At 43.7% G+C, this 19,241-nt stretch overlaps 1 protein-coding gene across 1 annotated transcript in view; it reads right to left on the reverse strand.

Annotated features, from left to right (window-relative positions):
• LOC124718650 (protein phosphatase inhibitor 2-like) overlaps positions 1-19,241 on the reverse strand; it is a 38,312-nt gene that overhangs the window by 18,563 nt on the left and 508 nt on the right. Inside the window, exon 2 of the mRNA XM_047244279.1 lies at positions 8,163-8,386. Coding sequence (XP_047100235.1) covers positions 8,163-8,386 — 224 coding nt within the window. The remainder of the gene's footprint in view (positions 1-8,162; positions 8,387-19,241) is intronic.

Raw genomic sequence — 19,241 nt, forward strand, 5'->3', positions numbered from 1 at the left:
AGTCATCTCTCTAGATTTGCATTCACGAAGAACACAAGATGGAATTAAATGATAACAGCGGACGCTCTTCGAATGCTAATGGGTTTTACACGGCCAGAGCAAATATCAGAATATCATGTTCAACATGAAGAAATTTAAGTTCCAGAATTAACATTAAATAAATAAAAACAAAGGAGATAAAAGCAAAAAATCGGATTGAAGAATATATTGTGAGAAGCTACTCAGAAAGACACTTTCACAGAGGGGCAGTGTAAATTGTCACTTTTAAGATTTGTGGGTGGTGGTGGTGGTTTCAAAATGTCCATCTTTAATTGGATACATTCAAATGTGCCTATATTTCTGACACAATAAAATTGTTCTCCACCAAAACAATGATAAAGGTGTTCTTTTAACTAAGAAATTAACAACGATCTCAGTTTGTTTAATTTATTACACGAAAATGCAAAGGCCATTGTTAACAATAATAGTTTACTACCTTGACGAACAAGGTCGTGGAATCTGGAATGTGATTCAGATGAGTGGGTATTGGGATAAGGCATCTACGAGGTGCGACAATAAGGTAATGAAACTGATGTGAAAAAAATGTTGCTTACCGTTTTAGTCAAGTTTAGCGTTGTCTTCTTCAAAGTAGTTCCCTTCTGAATGCACACACTTTTTCCAGCGCTTCTGCCATTCATGTAACATTTATGGAACTCATCTTCTGTAATATCCTCCAAGACCCTCGTCACAGCTTTTTGGACATCTGTTGTCTGAAGATGGTGTCCCTTGACCGCCGTTTTGACTCTTGGAAATAGAAAAAAGTCGCACAGAGCGATGTCTGGTGAATAAGGTGGCTGTGGTAGTACTGAAATTTGTTTTGAGGTTAAAAATTGGTGTACTGACAGAGCAGTATGGGATGGCGAATTATCGTGATGCAGAATCCAATTATCAGCAATGTTGGCATGGCCACGAAGAATCCTTTTAAGAAGTCTTCCTAAAATTTCTTCGCAGTAATATTGGTTAACTGTTTGTCCAGGAGGCAACCACAATTTATGAACAATTCTCTTGGAATCAAAGAAGCACACAAGCATTCATTTCACTTTTGACTTTGACATATGAGCTTTTTTTGGTCTGGGTGATCCCTTTGAGCACCATTGCGAACTTTGGCGTTTTGTCTCTGGATCGTACAGAAAAAAAAAACAACTTTCATCACCAGTGATAACATGGCTCAACAATTCTGGATTGATTTCCGTTTGCTCAAACAGATCGGCTGCCACATTTTTCCATGTTTCTCGCTGTTGTGGTATGAGATTTTTGGGGACCATTTTTGCACAAATCTTTCTCATACCAAGATCTTCAGTTATTATTAGATGGACCGTTTCTCGATTGGTGTTCAGTTCTTCTGCAATCATTTTCACGGAAAATCTTCGATCAGATCGTAGGAGTTCACGCATCCTGGCCAAGTTGACATCCGTCGATGAGGTTGATGGTCGTCCACTGCGGTCTTCATCTTCAACATTCGTTCTGCCTTCACTAAACATTTTATGCCAACGAAAAACTTGAGCTCTTGAAATAACCTCCTCTCCAAAAGCCTTCTGAAGCTTACCGTAAGTTGTCGTCGTGTTTTCACCCAATTTAATACAAAAAGTAATGGCATACCGTTGCGCAATATTATGCGATTCCATTTCCGTGACGAGAGACACAAAAACGTTTTAACTTACTACAGGACAATGAACGACTGAGCAGTTGCATAGATGTGCCGCTTGGAGTAGAAGCAGTCTATAGACTAAGGTCAAAGATATTGTGGCTGCGCAAGCCTGCAGGGTTGCCACATCTTGCGTAGAAAATCAGTCTCATTACTTTATTGTCGCACCTCGTATATTCGTGGATGTCTTATCACAACTGTCAAAGGATAGTCTGGAAAAAAAATTTGTTTTTAATTAAAAAATGGTAGTACTACAGAAGCGTATGCGTTTGCATCCATGACTAGAGTTGAAAGCTGTTGAAACTAAATGCAAGCGAGTCTTCCACTTAAGACTGAAATTACTGAAAATCGTTGAAAATCTCTCGAACTTCCCTACAGCTCACTTTGCAGTGGCCGCTGGACCTCACCATATGTGTAGTCTGCATAGGGGAGCTGAAGTACCTCCAGAACCAGTCCTTGGCGCTGTAGCAACAGCTTCCATCTAAGTTCAGCTCTAACATTCTGCATGGTGTCTGTTCTAGGTCCTGTCTCCCTACCACTTTCGCACAACGACACTCTGAGCATGTTTTTTAGTGAATTGAGTATCTTTAAACTGGGACCTGTTGCTGGTAAGAAGACGCCAGACCACACATGACATGTAGAGTTCAGAAGAGTTCAGTGAGACTAGCGATGATATAACCAAATACTTAATGATTTCAGCATCAGCTCCACTGCACTCCCTGTAAAAGAATCTTAATACTAACTAAATTTAGTGGAAGGGGTTCAAGGCTTTCCTATTTTTAGTTAGCTGGTAAAATAACGTCGAAAAATCAGTCAAGTTTACCATTGGAATTTTTATTCTACTCACAAAACATTCTTTATAAATTGCACTATTGATAAAAGGAAATATTTTAATACAGGATGATAAAAACCAACTGCGTTCAACCAAAATGTGAACGAATATTCCCTGAATGGGTTTCCAAGTTCTATAATGGATCGAAGGATGACCTATGCCATATCACATCTATAATCTAGGTTTAAATTAAGTTTCATAAAAGAGAAAACTATCAAGATGGTCTACAGTGACCCTCAATTATCTTTAATTACTTATCTAACTTGTCGTAAATTACAGTGGCTGGTGTGGCTTTTCAATAATCATATAACAGAAAAATCATCGCATTTCAGATTTTAACTTCAAATAGCAAATGTGAATACCATGAAGTTTAATTGACGATCGACACTAGTATTACTCAAAAAGGGGATGTAACAGATGAGACTTCTGCAGTTCTGAGTGAAGCTTTATGCGCTCTTATGCGGCATCGCGTGCGTTCATTACCTTGCCGGTGTTCGTCAGGGGGCGGCGGACAGCACAGCTCCGCTCACCTCGCCGTCTCAGAAGCAACTCTCTCCTAGCTTCTCCTTACTACAATTTACCGAAGTTAGTTTAAAAAAGCTATCTGGCTGTGTTATCATCTGACCAATCAGGCTCTCAATGTTAACCTTAAGCTCCGCCTACAAAAATTCTGTCTATCCAATGAGAAACGTTATGCTTTTCGTGGTGGGGCACTGTTTTTAATATTTGCTACGTAACAGAGACGCATATAGTCTCTCACTAAAACTTGCAGCTGGTGTGGTCCTTTTAGTGTTATCATAAGATCTATACTGTTCTTCTGGAGGGCTGTATCTTTTAACATGAGCTGGGAGTGGTCTTGGCGGTCGGCTGGCGACGTGGGTGTCCGTCCCTTATCGTAGGGCCTTCTAGCCTACACGGCTCTGCTCTCGGCTTCTGCTCTCGTTTCTCCCCTCGGAACTGCGTCTGTCTCACGGTGGGAAGGTATGACATGCATTTAGGCGTTCTTGTGTTAGTCTGTGGTATTCCATTTGCTCAGTCATTGATCGTATTACTTTGGTTAATTTAATGTCAGGATTTATTCGGAGCTATGTGACATACTACTGGATTTGCTTATCATGTCAGGGTTTTCATGGAAGGTGTTGGATTTGCCTGACACCTTACACACCTCCGCCAAATGAGATGCTGCTGTTGTCACCTGAGGTGGTGCCTGGCTGGACAGCAACTTCCTGCAGTCCTCTTCCGACAAAGAAGACTCAGTCCTCTGCCTTTTTCTGTTCTCATATGATTATAATTGGCTTAATGACAAATATTGTCAGTGACGAACACTGAGAAGTTATCTTAGAAGGTATTTGTCTCTCTCCCGTACCCTCATTTCAGATGCTTCGCCAGTGACACAAATCGTAATTCTTGGCGCTACGAAACTGTCTCCTACCCTCTCCTTCTCTCTGTTTAAGCCTGAGTATCAACGAATAAGGACAGAGCTCTATAAGCACTGCCTCAGTTATGCGAAAGGATTCGTGATTTCCTGTCAGTCAGGTCACAGTATGAGTCGATGAAAAATCATCGAGTAAAACTGAAGTGATATCTGGAATTTCCTAAGGAAATGTTACAGGCCCTCTGATGTTCTTGTATAAATGATGTAGGAGACAATCTCAGCAGCCATCTTTGATTGTTTATAGCTGAAGCTATCATTTACCATCTAGTAAATAGGTACTGAGTAGAACTGGGAAGACAAAAAAAAATGGTGGCACAGCTTAACTAAAAGAAGGAATAGCTTGATAGGACACATTCCAAAACATTAAGGGATCACCAATTTAGTATTGGAGGGAAGTGGGGGAGGGCGGGGGGGTATAAATCTTAGAGGGAAACCAATGCAGTAAGTATGTAGAGATGGGCGTAGGTTGCAGTAGTCACTCGTATGTGAAGAGACTTATACGGGACAGAGTAGCATGGAGAGCTGCATCAATCCAGTCTACAGACAGAAGAGTACAACAAAAAATGTCATCAGAAGAGCGAAATAAATGGCAAAATGATTTAGACAAAATATCAGTACGCTGCAAAAAGTGACAACTGACTATTAGGGAAAGTATCACGTCAGCTACATGAGTACTAAAACAATTGCGTTAAATTTCGCTTACACAATAAAATCACATAAATCTAAAGGCTGTCAATTCAACTAAATGTCTAGGAACTACAATTACGTACAACTGAAATTTGATCGATCAGGTAATGTTGTGGGGAAAACGAAGCGAAGACTGTTTTATGGCGGACCACTCAGAAGGCGCAACAGTTCTAGTGGCGAGACTACCTACACAATTGGTATTCGTCCTCTACTACAGTTCATGGTATTCAAAAAGGAGGAATAGGTTTCAAACATTTATTGCTTCGAAATTACAAAAGATAGAAACAATTCCAACGTTGCTGGAAAAAGGAAAGTCTAAATTTGTATGCACTGAATGTCAGCACCATGTGTTACGCTAGAAATATTAAAATGATGGGTCATTTCCTGCCACACACGAAGCAGCTGGTCTCTCCTTATCGACTTCCCATCTTCAACAATGCGATATCGCGGACTTTCAAGAGTGTCCGGGTGTAGGGGGGATAGAAACACGGTCTTTTACGTAACCCCACAGACACCAGTTACAAAATGTTAGGTCTGCAGAAGAGTAAAGGAAACAAAAGAAAAATTCTGAGTAGGAACTAAAATCCGTGGAGAAGAAATAAAAACTTTGAGGTTCGCTGATGACAATGTAATTCTGTCAGAGACAGGAAAGGACCTGGAAGAGCAGCTGAACGGAATGGACAGTGTCTTGAAAGGAAGGTATAAGATGAACATCAACAAAAGCAAAACGAGGATAATGGAATGTAGTCGAATTAAATCGGGTGATGCTGAGGGAATTAGATTAGGAAATGAGTCTCTTAAAGTAGTGAAAGAGTTTTGCTACTTGGGGAGCAAAAGAACTGATGATGGTCGTAGTAGAGGATATAAAATGTAGACTGGCAATGGCAAGGAAAGCGTTTCTGAAGAAGACAAATTTGTTAACATCGAGTATAGATTTAAGTGTCAGGAAGTCGTTTCTGAAAGTATTTGTATGGAGTGTAGCCATGTATGGAAGTGAAACATGGACGATAAATAGTTTATACAAGAAGAGAATAGAAGCTTTCCAAATGTGATGCTACAGGAGAATGCTGAAGAATAGATGGGTAGATCACATAACTAATGAGGAGGTATTGAATAGGATTGGGGAGAAGAGGAGTTTGTGGCACAACGTGACTAGAAGAAGGGATCGGTTGGTAGGACATGTTCTGAGACGTCAAAGGATGACCAATCTAGTATTGGAAGGCAGCGTGGAGGGTAAAAATCGTAGAGGGAGACCAAGAGATGAAAACACTAAATAAATTCGGAGGTATGTAGGTTGCAGTAGGTACTGGGAGATGAAGATTGCATAGGATAGAGTCGCATGGAGAGCTGCATCAAACCAGTCTTTGGACTGAAGACCACAACAACAACAACAACAACAACAACAACAGGTCTGGAGGCCTGGGAGTCCACCAGCGATGAAATTCATCTTCTGCGCCTCCTCTTCCAATGGAATGATGTTATTCAGGTAATGTCTAACGTGCTTAGAGAAATTCCCTTTGCTGTCCAACGTCCTGGAATGGCGTCTTTCAGGTAATTCTCACGTCCGACGTTACCTGAATGACACTTTTCCAAGGCGTTGGATTGGAAGAGTGGGAGCAGAAGAACTTCATCGCCAGTGGCCTCTCACGTCTCCAGACCAAACATCTCGTATCTGTGGAGTTAAGTAAAAGACAGCATATTTATCCCCTCTATTCCTGACGCTGTTTAAAGTCTGCGTCATCGCATCGTTGAAAATGGGAAGTCGATAAAGAGAGACCAGCTGCTTCGTGTGGGCAGGAAATGAGCCATCGTTTTAATATTTGTCGTGTAACACATGGTGCTCACATTGAATACATAACAGTTTGAAATTTTCTCTTTCCAGGAATGTTGGAATTATGTTTCTACGTTTTGCAGCTTGGTAGCTATGAGTGTTTGAAATTTGTTCCTTGTTTTTGAATAGCTCTGCATTGTTCCGCAGTATGCGGTCCATTCCAGATAGGATTGACGGAGGACGTCTAAAAAGTTCAAATGCTTGTTTTGTATTTACGTGAAATATGGGCGACAGTTTCACGGATATGATGCGCTAATTGGGGGTGGCAATAATTAAAGCATTTGCGTTTTCTCCTCTTAATGCGAAAATACGGGGTGATCAAAAAGTCAGTATGAATTTGAAAACTATATAAATCACGGAATAATGTAGACAGAGAGGTACAAATTGACACACATGCTTTGAATGATATGGGGTTTTATTAGAACCAAAAAAATACAAACGTTCAAAAAATGTCCGACAGATGGCGCTTTATCTGATCAGAATAGCAATAATTAGTATAACAAAGTAAGACAAAGCAAAGATGATGTTCTTTACAGGAAATGCTCAATATGTCCAGCATCATTCCTCAACAATAGCTGCAGTCGAGGAATAATTTTGTGAACAGCACTGTAAAGCATGTCCGGAGTTATGGTGAGGCATTGGCGTCGGATGTTGTCTTTCCGCATCCCTAGAGATGTCGGTCGATCACGATACACTTGCGACTTCAGGTAACCCCAAAGCCAATAATCGCACGGACTGAGGTCTGGGGACCTGGAAGGCCAAGCATGACGAAAGTGGCGGCTGAGCACACGATCATCACCAAACGACGCGCGCAATAGATCTTTCACACGTCTAGCAATATGGGGTGGAGCGCCATCCTGCATGAACATCGTACGTTCCAGGAGGTGTTTATCAGCCAGGCTAACATATCGGCATACCTCCCATCCGTCACGGTAGCAGTCACTGACGTTTTGTTGTCCAGCGCCATCTGTCGTAAATTTTGTGAACTTTGTTTTTTTTTTTTACTAATAAAACCCCATGTCATTCCAAGCATGTGTGTCAATTTTAACCTCTCTATCTACATTATTCGGTGGTTTATTAAGTTTTCAAATTTATACCGGCTTTTCGATCAACCGGTATTTTATTGATGCCAATCTACATAGTGAGATATGCTCATCGTAATAAAGCAAGTGAAGTCGGAGCTCGCACAGAAAGTTTTATGTTTTCACTTCTCCCACGCGCTTTTCGAGAGTGGAGTGGTAGATAAGTGGTTTGAAGGTGGTTCGATGAACCCTTTGCCAGGCAGTAAAGTCTAAATTAAAGGGTAGTAGTGCACATGTAGATGTAAAGTACATAACTGCCGCCAGTGTATGTAACTACTACAGTTTGGAGAAGGTGCATTCCTACGCAGCTACAAGAGTCAAAGAGCACATTGCTTCCTCCTCTATATATCTCGCGCAAAGAAATAAGGTAAAATTAGGGGGATTTGAACTGATACGAAGGCCTAGTAACAGTCTTCCTTCTAACACAACTGCTGACAGGAGCAGCACAGAGGGTAAGTGACAGTGTTACATGAAATAACCTTCTCCTCCACACATCGTTAAGTGGAGTGTGGGTATAGTTGTGAGTGTAGACGGTGTCACTTTTTGAGGACCTTTCCCACATGTTTTCAAGCGGCTTTACAAGATATCTCGAGAGGTGCCTTGTGACTAACCTCGGTGTTGGCGGAGGTCCCCTCGCCGAGCTCCCAGTTGAAGGGCGTCTTGGGCTCGTCTATGGCGTCGTGGCCGTAGTCCTTGTCGGCCGGGTGCAGCGTCGCGATGATGTTCATCTCGTCGAACCTGGCGCTCTTCTTGCGCTCCATTTCCTTCTTTTTCTTCTTCTTTTTCTTTTCCTTTTCTGGTAAGTGAAGAAGAAGTGGAGAGTTACGCGAGGAAACTGAGGAAACAGTGAAATCAAGTACAAGGCGACGAATATACGATATTCTGAGCTGCTTTAGATACTGTATCTTAACGGTGCGGACAACAGAAAGTGTAGTGTATTCTACACGCGTACTAGAAGACCGTAGGTGCTGGCACATCCGCCTGCTCTTCACTGACCGGGTGCGAAAGCGATAGGGCAAACCAATTTCTTGTACAGAATGAGATTTTCACTCTGTAGCGGAGTGTGCGCTGATATGAAACTTCCTGGCAGATTAAAACTGTGTCCCGGACCGATACTGTAAAGTTCTGTAAAGTTTGGAAGGTCCACGCAGTCCACCGAACAGTCGACCTTGAGTTAGAGAATTAAGGGCGTTCAGGAAACTTCAAGGTCGAATTGCGAGAGAATTTTTTTAGAGTAAAAAATACAAAAATTGGATCGCCGCGTGGTGTCCTTGTAAGTCACACTCAAGATGAACGTCCTTCACTTGTCATCACACCTGGCACTGCCCTTGGCGTAGCTAACCACCACTCTTACGGAACTCAGCCTCACTTAGAAGAGTGCCGAGCATCTGGATTAAGGCTACTGTCCAACACTCATATATAAAGGGCCATCAAAAAGTTTCCGTTGAAGGGTTCTGTTGCAGCGTACATGCAACGCAGTGCGACGCCGGCGCGGCTATGTAAGCACCGACATGTATTCCCGACGAGCGTGTGGTAAATACGAAAACATGATATATGGCGAAGTTATTACCAAACGGGACCAGAGTGATGCTATTCTTTTCTTGGCTGCCGAAGGTCCAACATCGCTAGACATCCATCGGGAAATGAGTGTGTATGGGGCCAGCGTGTCTGTCGAGACGCTCAAGCAACCACCTTATAGTCCTGATCTCCCCCCGCCCCCCCCCCCCCAACCCCCATGCGATTGTCATGCCTTTGGTGTCTTAAAAAGGCCTTGAAGGGTCGACAGTTGCTGTCTGATGGGGATGTACAGCAGGCAGTTACGGAAATCCTCGATCAGCAGAACACGTTGGTGGCACCGATTCTGCCTTATTGGCTTATTGATTCAGGACTATATGCCCTTAGAAAGTAAACTTTTTGGTCGCCCCTTATAACTTCTAAGTGGCATCAATCCGCCAAACGTGGATTTAAGGGGGGTAGGACGTCAAACGGGCCGACTTGGAGCAGGAGAGGCACCACAGGACATTTTATTTTCTACTGTCTATACTTTTACAAATAAATTCATAAAATTTTGCCAGCATGACCAGGAAGGATTAAGGATTCACACTCATAGCAGTTGAAGTGCAAACACATAACAAAATAATTTTTTTTTAGATATGAAATTTCATCATTTTTTCACTTACTGTTGGCGCATTTGTTGCTATAGGTATATTTTTCTTCACAAGTAAGAGAGACTGTTCGATGAATTTTGCACAGCATACAAATCACACTTACAGGTGTATGAAACTCTAGAATTTTCCAAATCTATTAAAAACTGTGGTAAGAATTGAGATAATTAACTACAGAATTTGATTTTTTTCTAAACATGAAGTTTAAAACGTAAGAGCTCATTCATTTTTGCATAAAGTAAATAGATTATAGAGTTTCAGACACCTTTAAGTATGGTTTGTATGCTGTGCAAAATTCATCGAACAGTCTCTCTTACTTATGGAGAAAAGTGTATCTATAGCAACAAATGCAGCCAATAGTAAGTGAAAAAATGATGAAATTTCACACGTAAAAAAATTATTTTGTTATGTTTTTGCACTTCCGTTGCTACGAGTGTGAATCCTGGATCCTTCCTGGTCATGCTGACAAAGTTTTATGAATTTACTTGTAAAAGTATAGACAGTGGAAATTGAAATCTCCTGTGGTGCCTCTCCTGCTCCAAGTCGGCCCGTTGACGTCCTACCCCCCTTAAGCAGGCGCACGCGCATGCAGTTACTATCCGTACACTACCATCCCACAGTACTAGCACAGTAATATCATCGACAGTACCTCAGGACTGCATCAGGATCGTATCTACATTCCTACAAAGAACCCGACTGGATATTTTAGACTACAAGTGATAGTGATTGCCGTACATGGGACTCAAGGATTGACCAGCGTTAAAATTAGTGAACGTGCCCTACAAGCAATTACGATGTATCATATCATCTTTAGACTGAAGTTAAACTACACTCATGCTCATAAATTAAAGATGATTGCAGAATGTGGTGCCACACAACGTGGCACTACACAAAACTGGCGCTAATAGCATAGGCACATAGGGAATACACATGACACAGATCTGGTGATAAGTTGAGAAAACCGTCCCGAAACGCATGTGCTACAAAACGCCACTGTTCACGACGCATGTACCCCGAAATCAATATGGGATATGATCACCATGCACACGTACACAGGCCGCACAACGGGTTGGCATACTATGGATCAGGTGGTCGAGCAGCTGCTAGGGTATAGCCTCCCATTCTTGCACCAGTGCCTGTCTGAGCTCCTGAAGTGTCGTAGCTGTTTGAAGACGTGCAGCGATACGTCGACCGAGAGCATCCCAGGCGTGCTCGATGGGGGTTTAGGTATCGAGAACAGGCAGCCCACTCCATTCGCCTTTCTGTTTCAAGGCACTCCTCCACGATGGCAGCTCGGTGAGGCCGTGCGTTATCATCCATCAGGAGGAAGGTGGGACCCACTGCACCCCCGAAAAGGCGGACATACTGATGCAAAATGACGTCCCGATACACCTGACCTGTTACAGTTCCTCTGTCAAAGACATGCGGGGATGTACATGCACCAATCATAATCCCACCCCACACCACCAAACCACGACCTCCATACAGGTCCCTCTCTAGGACATTAAGGTGTTGCTATCTGGTTTCTGGTTCACGCCAGATGAAAACCCGGCGAGAATCACTGTTCAGACTATCCCTGGACTCGTCCGTGAACGTAACCTGGAACCACTTTCCCCAATGACCATTTACTGTGTTCCTGACACCAGGCATTACGGGCTCTCCTGTGACCAGGGGTTAGTGGAATGCACCTTGCAGGTTTCCGGGCGACTACAGCATGTCTATTCAGACGTCTGTAGACTGTGTGTCTGGAGACAACTGTTCCAGTGGCTGCGGTAAGGTCCTGAGCGAGACTACCTGCAGTACTCCGTGGCCGTCGGCAGGCACTGATGGTGAGATATCGGTCTTCATGTGGTGTTGTACAAAGTGGACGTCCCGTACTGTATCGCCTAGGCAAGTTTCCTGTCTGCTGGAATCGTTGCCATAAACTTGAGATCACACTTTGTGGCACACGGAGGGCCCGTGCTACGACCTGCTGTGTCTGACCAGCCTCCAGTCGCCCTAGTATTCTACCCCTCATAACGTAATCAATATGTGTTCTTTGAGCCATTTTCAACACACAGCCACCATTAGCACGTCTGAAAACGACTGCACACTTACTCGCTGCACCGTCCTCTGACGTGTACTAACACATCTCTGCGTACGTGGACTGCTGCCAGCGCCACCGTGCGACGACCGCAGATCAAACGCACCGCATGGTCATACCCCGAGGTGATTTAAACCCGCAAACCACCCCCCAGAGTGTTGTTTCACCATGTATCAGCATTATCCTTAATTTATGAGCATGAGTGTATGTAACATCTCCATTAATAAAATATTGTAATTTCTTGCTAATTGGTGTTGCGAACCTTTTTGTTGTAGTGTTGCCTAACCCCATTTGACCCTGCGGCGGAGCTGTATAGTCGCTGCGTGGAAGCAAGCGCATCATAACAGCAACCACTTTCGGCAATAAGGTATATCCCTACCTGCCACCTATTTATGTATTACACAAAGTGAATACAACAGTTTCTTTGCTGTGTGCTAGGACTTCGTGCCTGTTGGGTCACAACTGTCGAGTGCTCACATGCATGAAACTCACGAGAGAATTAGTGAATCCAAGTCTCGTGAAAAGATATTCATGGGGCAACGAGCGCAAGAGACGTAGTTTCGTCAAGTGCATGCGCTTGTCTAATGAGTAGTAGTTGAATTTCTGTGACTATAAGTATCTTGAATCACCTAAATATGTATGGATTACAGCTACAAACAATTTATAGTGGGACGATCGAACTGAAAATCACGTAGGAAAGGCCACCAAAGATTGCTACTCATGTAAGATCACGTCACTGGTGCAACAAATCCATTAAAGCAACTGCCTGCACTAAACGTGTCCATGCTATTCTACAGCGCGGCCGCACAGTTTCTGATGGTCGACAAATAGAACTATACATATATGAAGATGGTATCTGTTCTTTCGGACATGTCCGGAAGAACTCACCGGTCATTTGACCATCATCTTCAGTGAAGATGCATAAACAGTGCCCGAACTCTTAAGTGAATCGGCGGTAAAGCCGCGAGTAATGAGTATGATGGGCAGGGGCACTATGAATATAGTGCGGGACAATAAGCACAGTTTCAACTGTCCCCGTTGAAATATCAACGGCTGCATGCAGCTAGGGATATTTATTTCATTACAAATAGAACTGAAAGAAGGCATCAAATAGTACAATGAAGGGTGGCGCCTTATGTGTTACGCGGAATAGGGGCGAGAGTGCCAGAAATGAGTTGGGCAAAAATACGGAAACAGAGCGAACTGAATGGTTGAACATAAATGCAGATGCTAGCCAAGCCTGCAGGTTGCGCTGTTTGACCCTGAAGGGCACCCTCAAAACGTTGCCAAGCGTCAGTCGTTGTCAGAACAGAGTTCTGTATACGAGGGCAGCTCAATAAGTAATGCAACACATTTTTTTTCTGAAACAGGGGTTGTTTTATTCAGCATTGAAATACACCTGGTTATTCCCCAATCTTTTAGCTACACAACACTATTTTTCAACGTAATCTCATTCAATGCTACGGCCTTACGCCACCTTGAAATGAGGGCCTGTATGCCTGCACGGTACCATTCCACTGGTCGATGTCGGAGCCAACGTCTTACTGCATCAATAACTTCATCATCATCCGCGTAGTGCCTCCCACGGATTGCGTCCTTCATTGGGCCAAACATATGGAAATCCGACGGTGCGAGATCGGGGCTGTAGGGTGCATGAGGAAGAACAGTCCACTGAAGTTTTGTGAGCTCCTCTCGGGTGCGAAGACTTGTGTGAGGTCTTGCGTTGTCATGAAGAAGGAGAAGTTCGTTCAGATTTTTGTGCCTACGAACACGCTGAAGTCGTTTCTTCAATTTCTGAAGAGTAGCACAATACACTTCAGAGTTGATCGTTTGACCATGGGGAAGGACATCGAACAGAATAACCCATTCAGCGTCCCAGAAGACTGTAACCATGACTTTACCGGCTGAGGGTATGGCTTTAAACTTTTTCTTGGTAGGGGAGTGGGTGTGGCGCCACTCCATTGATTGCCGTTTTGTTTCAGGTTCGAAGTGATGAACCCATGTTTCATCGCCTGTAACAATCTTTGACAAGAAATTGTCACCCTCAGCCACATGACGAGCAAGCAATTCCGCACAGATGGTTCTCCTTTGCTCTTTATGGTGTTCGGTTAGACAACGAGGGACCCAGCGGGAACAAACCTTTGAATATCCCAACTGGTGAACAATTGTGACAGCACTACCAACAGAGATGTCAAGCTGAGCACTGAGTTGCTTGATGGTGGTCCGTCGATCATCTCGAACGAGTGTGTTCGCACGCTCCGCCATTGCAGGAGTCACAGCTTTGCACGGCCGGCCCGCACGCGGGAGATCAGACAGTCTTGCTTGACCTTGCGGCGATGATGACACACGCTTTGCCCAACGACTCACCGTGCTTTTGCCCACTGCTAGATCACCGTAGACATTCTGCAAGCGCCTATGAATATCTGAGATGCCCTGGTTTTCCGCCAAAAGAAACTCGATCACTGCCCGTTGTTTGCAACTCACATCCGTTACAGACGCCATTTTAACAGCTCCGTACAGCGCTGCCACCTGTCGGAAGTCAATGAAGCTATACGAGACGAAGCGGGAATGTTTGAAAATATTCCACAAGAAATTTCCGGTTTTTTTCAACCAAAATTGCCGAGAAAAAAAATGTGTTGCATTACTTATTGAACTGCCCTCGTACTTGTCAGTGCATTATGTTACAACTAAGTGAATTCCGATGTGGGCACAATGTTGGTTCTTTCATGGTTGGTGCTTTCGTAACCTAGGAAGTAGACGTGTTTGGTATTTCAAGATTCACCATATCGTAGATGTATACAGCATGCAAGGTAGGACGAGAAACATCATCTGCTAAGCACAGCACGGACGAGAATGTGTTTTGAGTGATTGTAACAGACAGTCACCGAAGAAAATTCTGACGAAAGATATGCAGACAGCAGCTCCAAAAGCCACTGCAGAACTAAATATCGCGTTCTCAAACTCTGTCAGCACCAAAATAACACGAAGGGTACTCCAGAACCAGGAAACTACTGTTCCAGAGCCACACATAAATCATGCAATCGCCCATAACAGGAAATCGTCACGCGGAAGCCATAAAACCTTGGCTACGGTGCAGAGGAGAAAAGCCATTTGGTCGGAAGTGTCTTGCTTCACACAGTTTCCAACTTCTGGCCGTGTTTACGTCCCAACATGGCTGGGCTTCGGTAATGATTTGGGGAGTCATACATTGGCATTCCACGGGCCCTATGGTTACTTTGCAAGGTTACTTTATTGCTGATAATTATGTGACTAATGTCGCTGATCAGGGCCAACCCATGATACAGTATTTGTTACCCAGTGGTGAAGCTGTGTCCCAACACGACAGGGCCACTGTTCACGAAGGTCCCACCCACCATTCGGCTTTCTGAGCATGGGAATGACGTGTCGCATCTCCCGTAACCGCCAAAGTCTCCAGATCTCCAGAAATTTTGGTCTTATGTCGAAGTGGTAGGTGGATCAAAACAAAATGTCCAGACACTCTGTGACCAATATGGTACTGAAACAGAGGATGACAGACTAAAGGCCTAAATACTAAAAAGTCTTTTTCCGAAGCTGTTTCACAGAGGAAGACTGCACTGTAGTTCCTTCTCTAGACTGTCGGACAGATGACAAAATGATAGATATCGACATAGACTGCAGAGGGATAGAGAAACAAATTAAGATCGCTCAAAAGAGGATACCAGTTCGATTTTTACACAGACTACGCGAAGGAACTTGCCCACCTTCTTGCAGTGGTGTACCGTAGGTCTCTAGAAGAGCGTATCGTTCCAAAGAATTGGAATAGGGCACAGGTCATCCCCGTTTTCAAGAAGGGACGGCGAACAGATGTGCAGAACTATAGACCTATATCTCTAACGTCGATCAGTTGTAGAATTTTGGAACACGTATTGTGTTCGAGTATAATGACTTTTCTGGAGACTAGAAATCTATCTACTCTGTAGGAATCAGCATGGGTTTTGAAAAGATGATCGTGTGAAACGCAGCTAGCGCTGTTCGCCCACGAGACTCAGAGGGCCATAGACACGGGTTCCTAGGTAGATGCCGTGTTTCTTGACTTCCGCAAGGCGTTCAATACAGATCCCCACAGTCGTTTAATGAACAAAGTAAGAGCATATGGACTATCAGACCAATTGTGTGATTGGATTGAAGAGTTCCTAGATAACAGAGCGCAGCATGTCATTCCCAATGGAGAGAAGTCTTCCGAAGTAAGAGTGATTTAAGGTGTGCCGCAGGGGAGTGTCGTAGGACCGTTGCTATTCTCAATACACATAAATGACCTTGTGGATAACATCGGAAGTTCACTGAGGCTTTTTGTGGATGATGCTGTCGTATATCGAGAGGTTGTAACAATGGAAAATCGTACTAAAACGCAGGAGGATCTGCAACGAATTGACGCATGGTGCAGGGAATGGCAATTCAATCTCAATGTAGACAAGTCTGATGTGCTGCGAATACATAGAAAGAAACATCCTTTATCATTTAGCTACAATATAGCAGGTCAGCAACTGGAAGCAGTTAATTCCATAAATTATCTGGGAGTAGGCATTAGGAGTGATTTAAAATGGAATGATCATATAAAGTTGATCGTCGGTAAGGCAGATGCCAGACAGATTCATTGGAAGACTCCTAAGGAAATGCAATCCGAAAACAAAGGAAGTAGGTTACAGTATATTTGTTCGCCCACTGCGTGAATACTGCTCACCGGTGTGGGATCCGTACCAGATAGGGTTGATAGAAGAGATAGAGAAGACCCAACGGAGAGCAGCGCGCTTCATTACAGGATCATTTAGTAACCGAGAAAGCGTTACGGAGATCATAGATAAACTCCAGTGGAAGACTCTGCAGGAGGGACGCTCAGTAGCTCGGTACGGGCTTTTGTTGAAGTTTCGAGAACATACCTTCACCGATGTGTCAAGCAGTATATCGCTCCCTCCTACGTATATCTCGCGAAGAGACCATGAGGATAAAATCAGAGATTAGAGCCCACACAGAGGCAAACCGACAATCTTTCTTTGCACGAACAATACGAGACTGGAATGGAAGGGAGAACCAATAGAGGTACTCAAAGTACCCTCCGCCACACACCGTCAGGTGGCTTGCGGAGTATGGATGTAGATGTACTGTTGAGCCTTTGTAGTCTCCTGTCGAAATAATTTAGGAACTCAAATGCAGACATCTGCATTACTAAACGGCGAAAACGGTCATCTTGTTACCCAGTCGCAGTTTCAGGTTGCCTATCTAACAGATTCCAAGGGCAAAAAAAAAAAAAAAAAAAAAAAAAAAAGTTGTTTTCAGTATTTCATATAATTATTGAGCGAATTTAAAAATTTAGAACGCTGTCCTTAATCTAGTCATTAAGAGGTATAATCTCACGTTATAGATTTAACACCAGAAGTCAAGTATGAATGTCATAAACTGTGTATATATCTCGAGGCAGAGAAACTCATGGCGCGAAAATTACCCCAGAGTGTGTTCATCCAATGTTTGAGAATAAACGTAATTTCAAACCTTTATGAAACTTCCAGAATGAGATTTTCACTCTGCAGAGGAGTGTGCGCTGATATGAAACTTCCTGGCAGATTAAAACTGTGTGCCGGACCGAGACTCGAAATCGGACCTTTGCCTTTCGCGGTCAAGTGCTCTACCATCTGAGCTACCGAAGCACGACTCACGCCCCGTCCTCACAGCTTTACTTCTGCCAGTATCTCGTCTCCTACCTTCCAAACTTTACAGAAGCTCTCCAGCGAACTTGCAGAACTAGCACTCCTGAAAGAAATGATATTGCGGAGACATCCTCACTGATTTGTTCGCAACTTTCGTGTGATACTACTTTCCTGTAGACTACAGCATCATCGGCAAACAGTCTAAGGCCGCTGTCAGTACCATCAACCAGATCGTTTATGTAAATCGTAAAAAGCAGAGGACCTATTACGCTGCCCTCGGGCACACCTGAAGTTACTCTTGTTTCTGTTGAAGTGTTCCCATTCAGGACGACATACTGCTCTTTGTCTGTCAGAAAACTTTCTATCCAACTGCATATGTCACCGGATAGACCGTAATCGCGCACTTTTTGGAGCAAACTACAGTGCATAACTGAATCGAACGCCTTTCGAAAGGCGAGGAATATGGCATGAACCTGGGAGCCGGTATCTAGAACCTGTTGTATGTCATGGACAAAGAGGATGCAAGATCCCCTCGCTTCTAAACTGATACTGTTATTACTCAGCTTAGCCGCGAATCCGTAGAGGGTGGTACATGTGACGTACAGTATAACTGGTCAGCATTTCCACCCGGAATTTGCGAGTGAAGTCGGACCTTCCTCGATCCGCCTCGGTGGGTCGTGTCGTCAGATTTCCTCCTACCCGTGCGCGGTGCAGCTCTCGTAAATGTCGTCCCGTGCAGATTGTTCATTGGGGCATTGGATGTCTCTGACGGTGGAAGCTAATTATCTGGAATTGCTGTCGGTCAACTTTGTGGTATCTATTTACTCGAAATTAACATTCAGAATACCGTAATATCACTTTTATTCCTATTATATCAATAATGAAACACTCATGCCACAAACTACTCGTAACCGAGTTTGGCGCGCAGTCCGTATCTCTTACTAGTTTCGTCATAGTTCGTGGATTTCCGATCAAGTTCGTATTTACTAAGCTATGCATTTGTTAATGAACGGGTGTGAATTTTAACGAGGCAAAATTATGGTAAATAGTTTTAAACATCCAGAGGCCCCTTCTAGTATTCATGTTGTCATGAATGACTTTAATTATTAATTATAAATAAACAAACTCGGTGACTTTGGCGCCAAGATGGCGGTACTTCCAGTCACGTATATTTCCCAGGCTGACGCTTGTTGGTACGGTCCAGCGCCGAGCCCCACCCCACCACGCACGACATATGGTCGCTTCGTCACCTAGCCAGCCAGCCAGCCAGCGTGGGAAATGCTCTCCGACTCACGAACGGCTACGGACTACAGCACTTCCTAACTATCGCGAATACATCAGTAAGAGACAATAATTTATTAAAACTGGTAAAAATGTCTTCCTCGCGTAAGAGGCACCTTACAAGGGCCAGCTGTGTCTCGCACGACCGCTGTTTCCTAAAACCGTGCTTGTTTCTGCAGATGAGCTTCCCAGACTCTTAGAAAAGTCATTCTGTCTGAACACAAAATATGTTCCATGGTTCTACATCATTATCGTAGTAGAGGAGAAGTCATAAAGGAGATCTATGGGGCAGTGGTTTGTGGACAATTCTGAAACGGATTGGCCTGCCTAGAGTCCCGAAATGTTCAAAATGTGTGTGAAATCGTATGGGACTTAACTGCTAAGGTCATCAGTCCCCAAGCTTACACACTACTTACCCTAAATTATCCTAAGAACAAACACACACACCCATGCCCGAGGGAGGAATCTAACCTCCGC

This window comes from Schistocerca piceifrons, chromosome 10 (genome assembly GCF_021461385.2).
Source record: "Schistocerca piceifrons isolate TAMUIC-IGC-003096 chromosome 10, iqSchPice1.1, whole genome shotgun sequence".
NCBI classification, from domain to species: Eukaryota; Metazoa; Arthropoda; class Insecta; order Orthoptera; family Acrididae; genus Schistocerca; species Schistocerca piceifrons.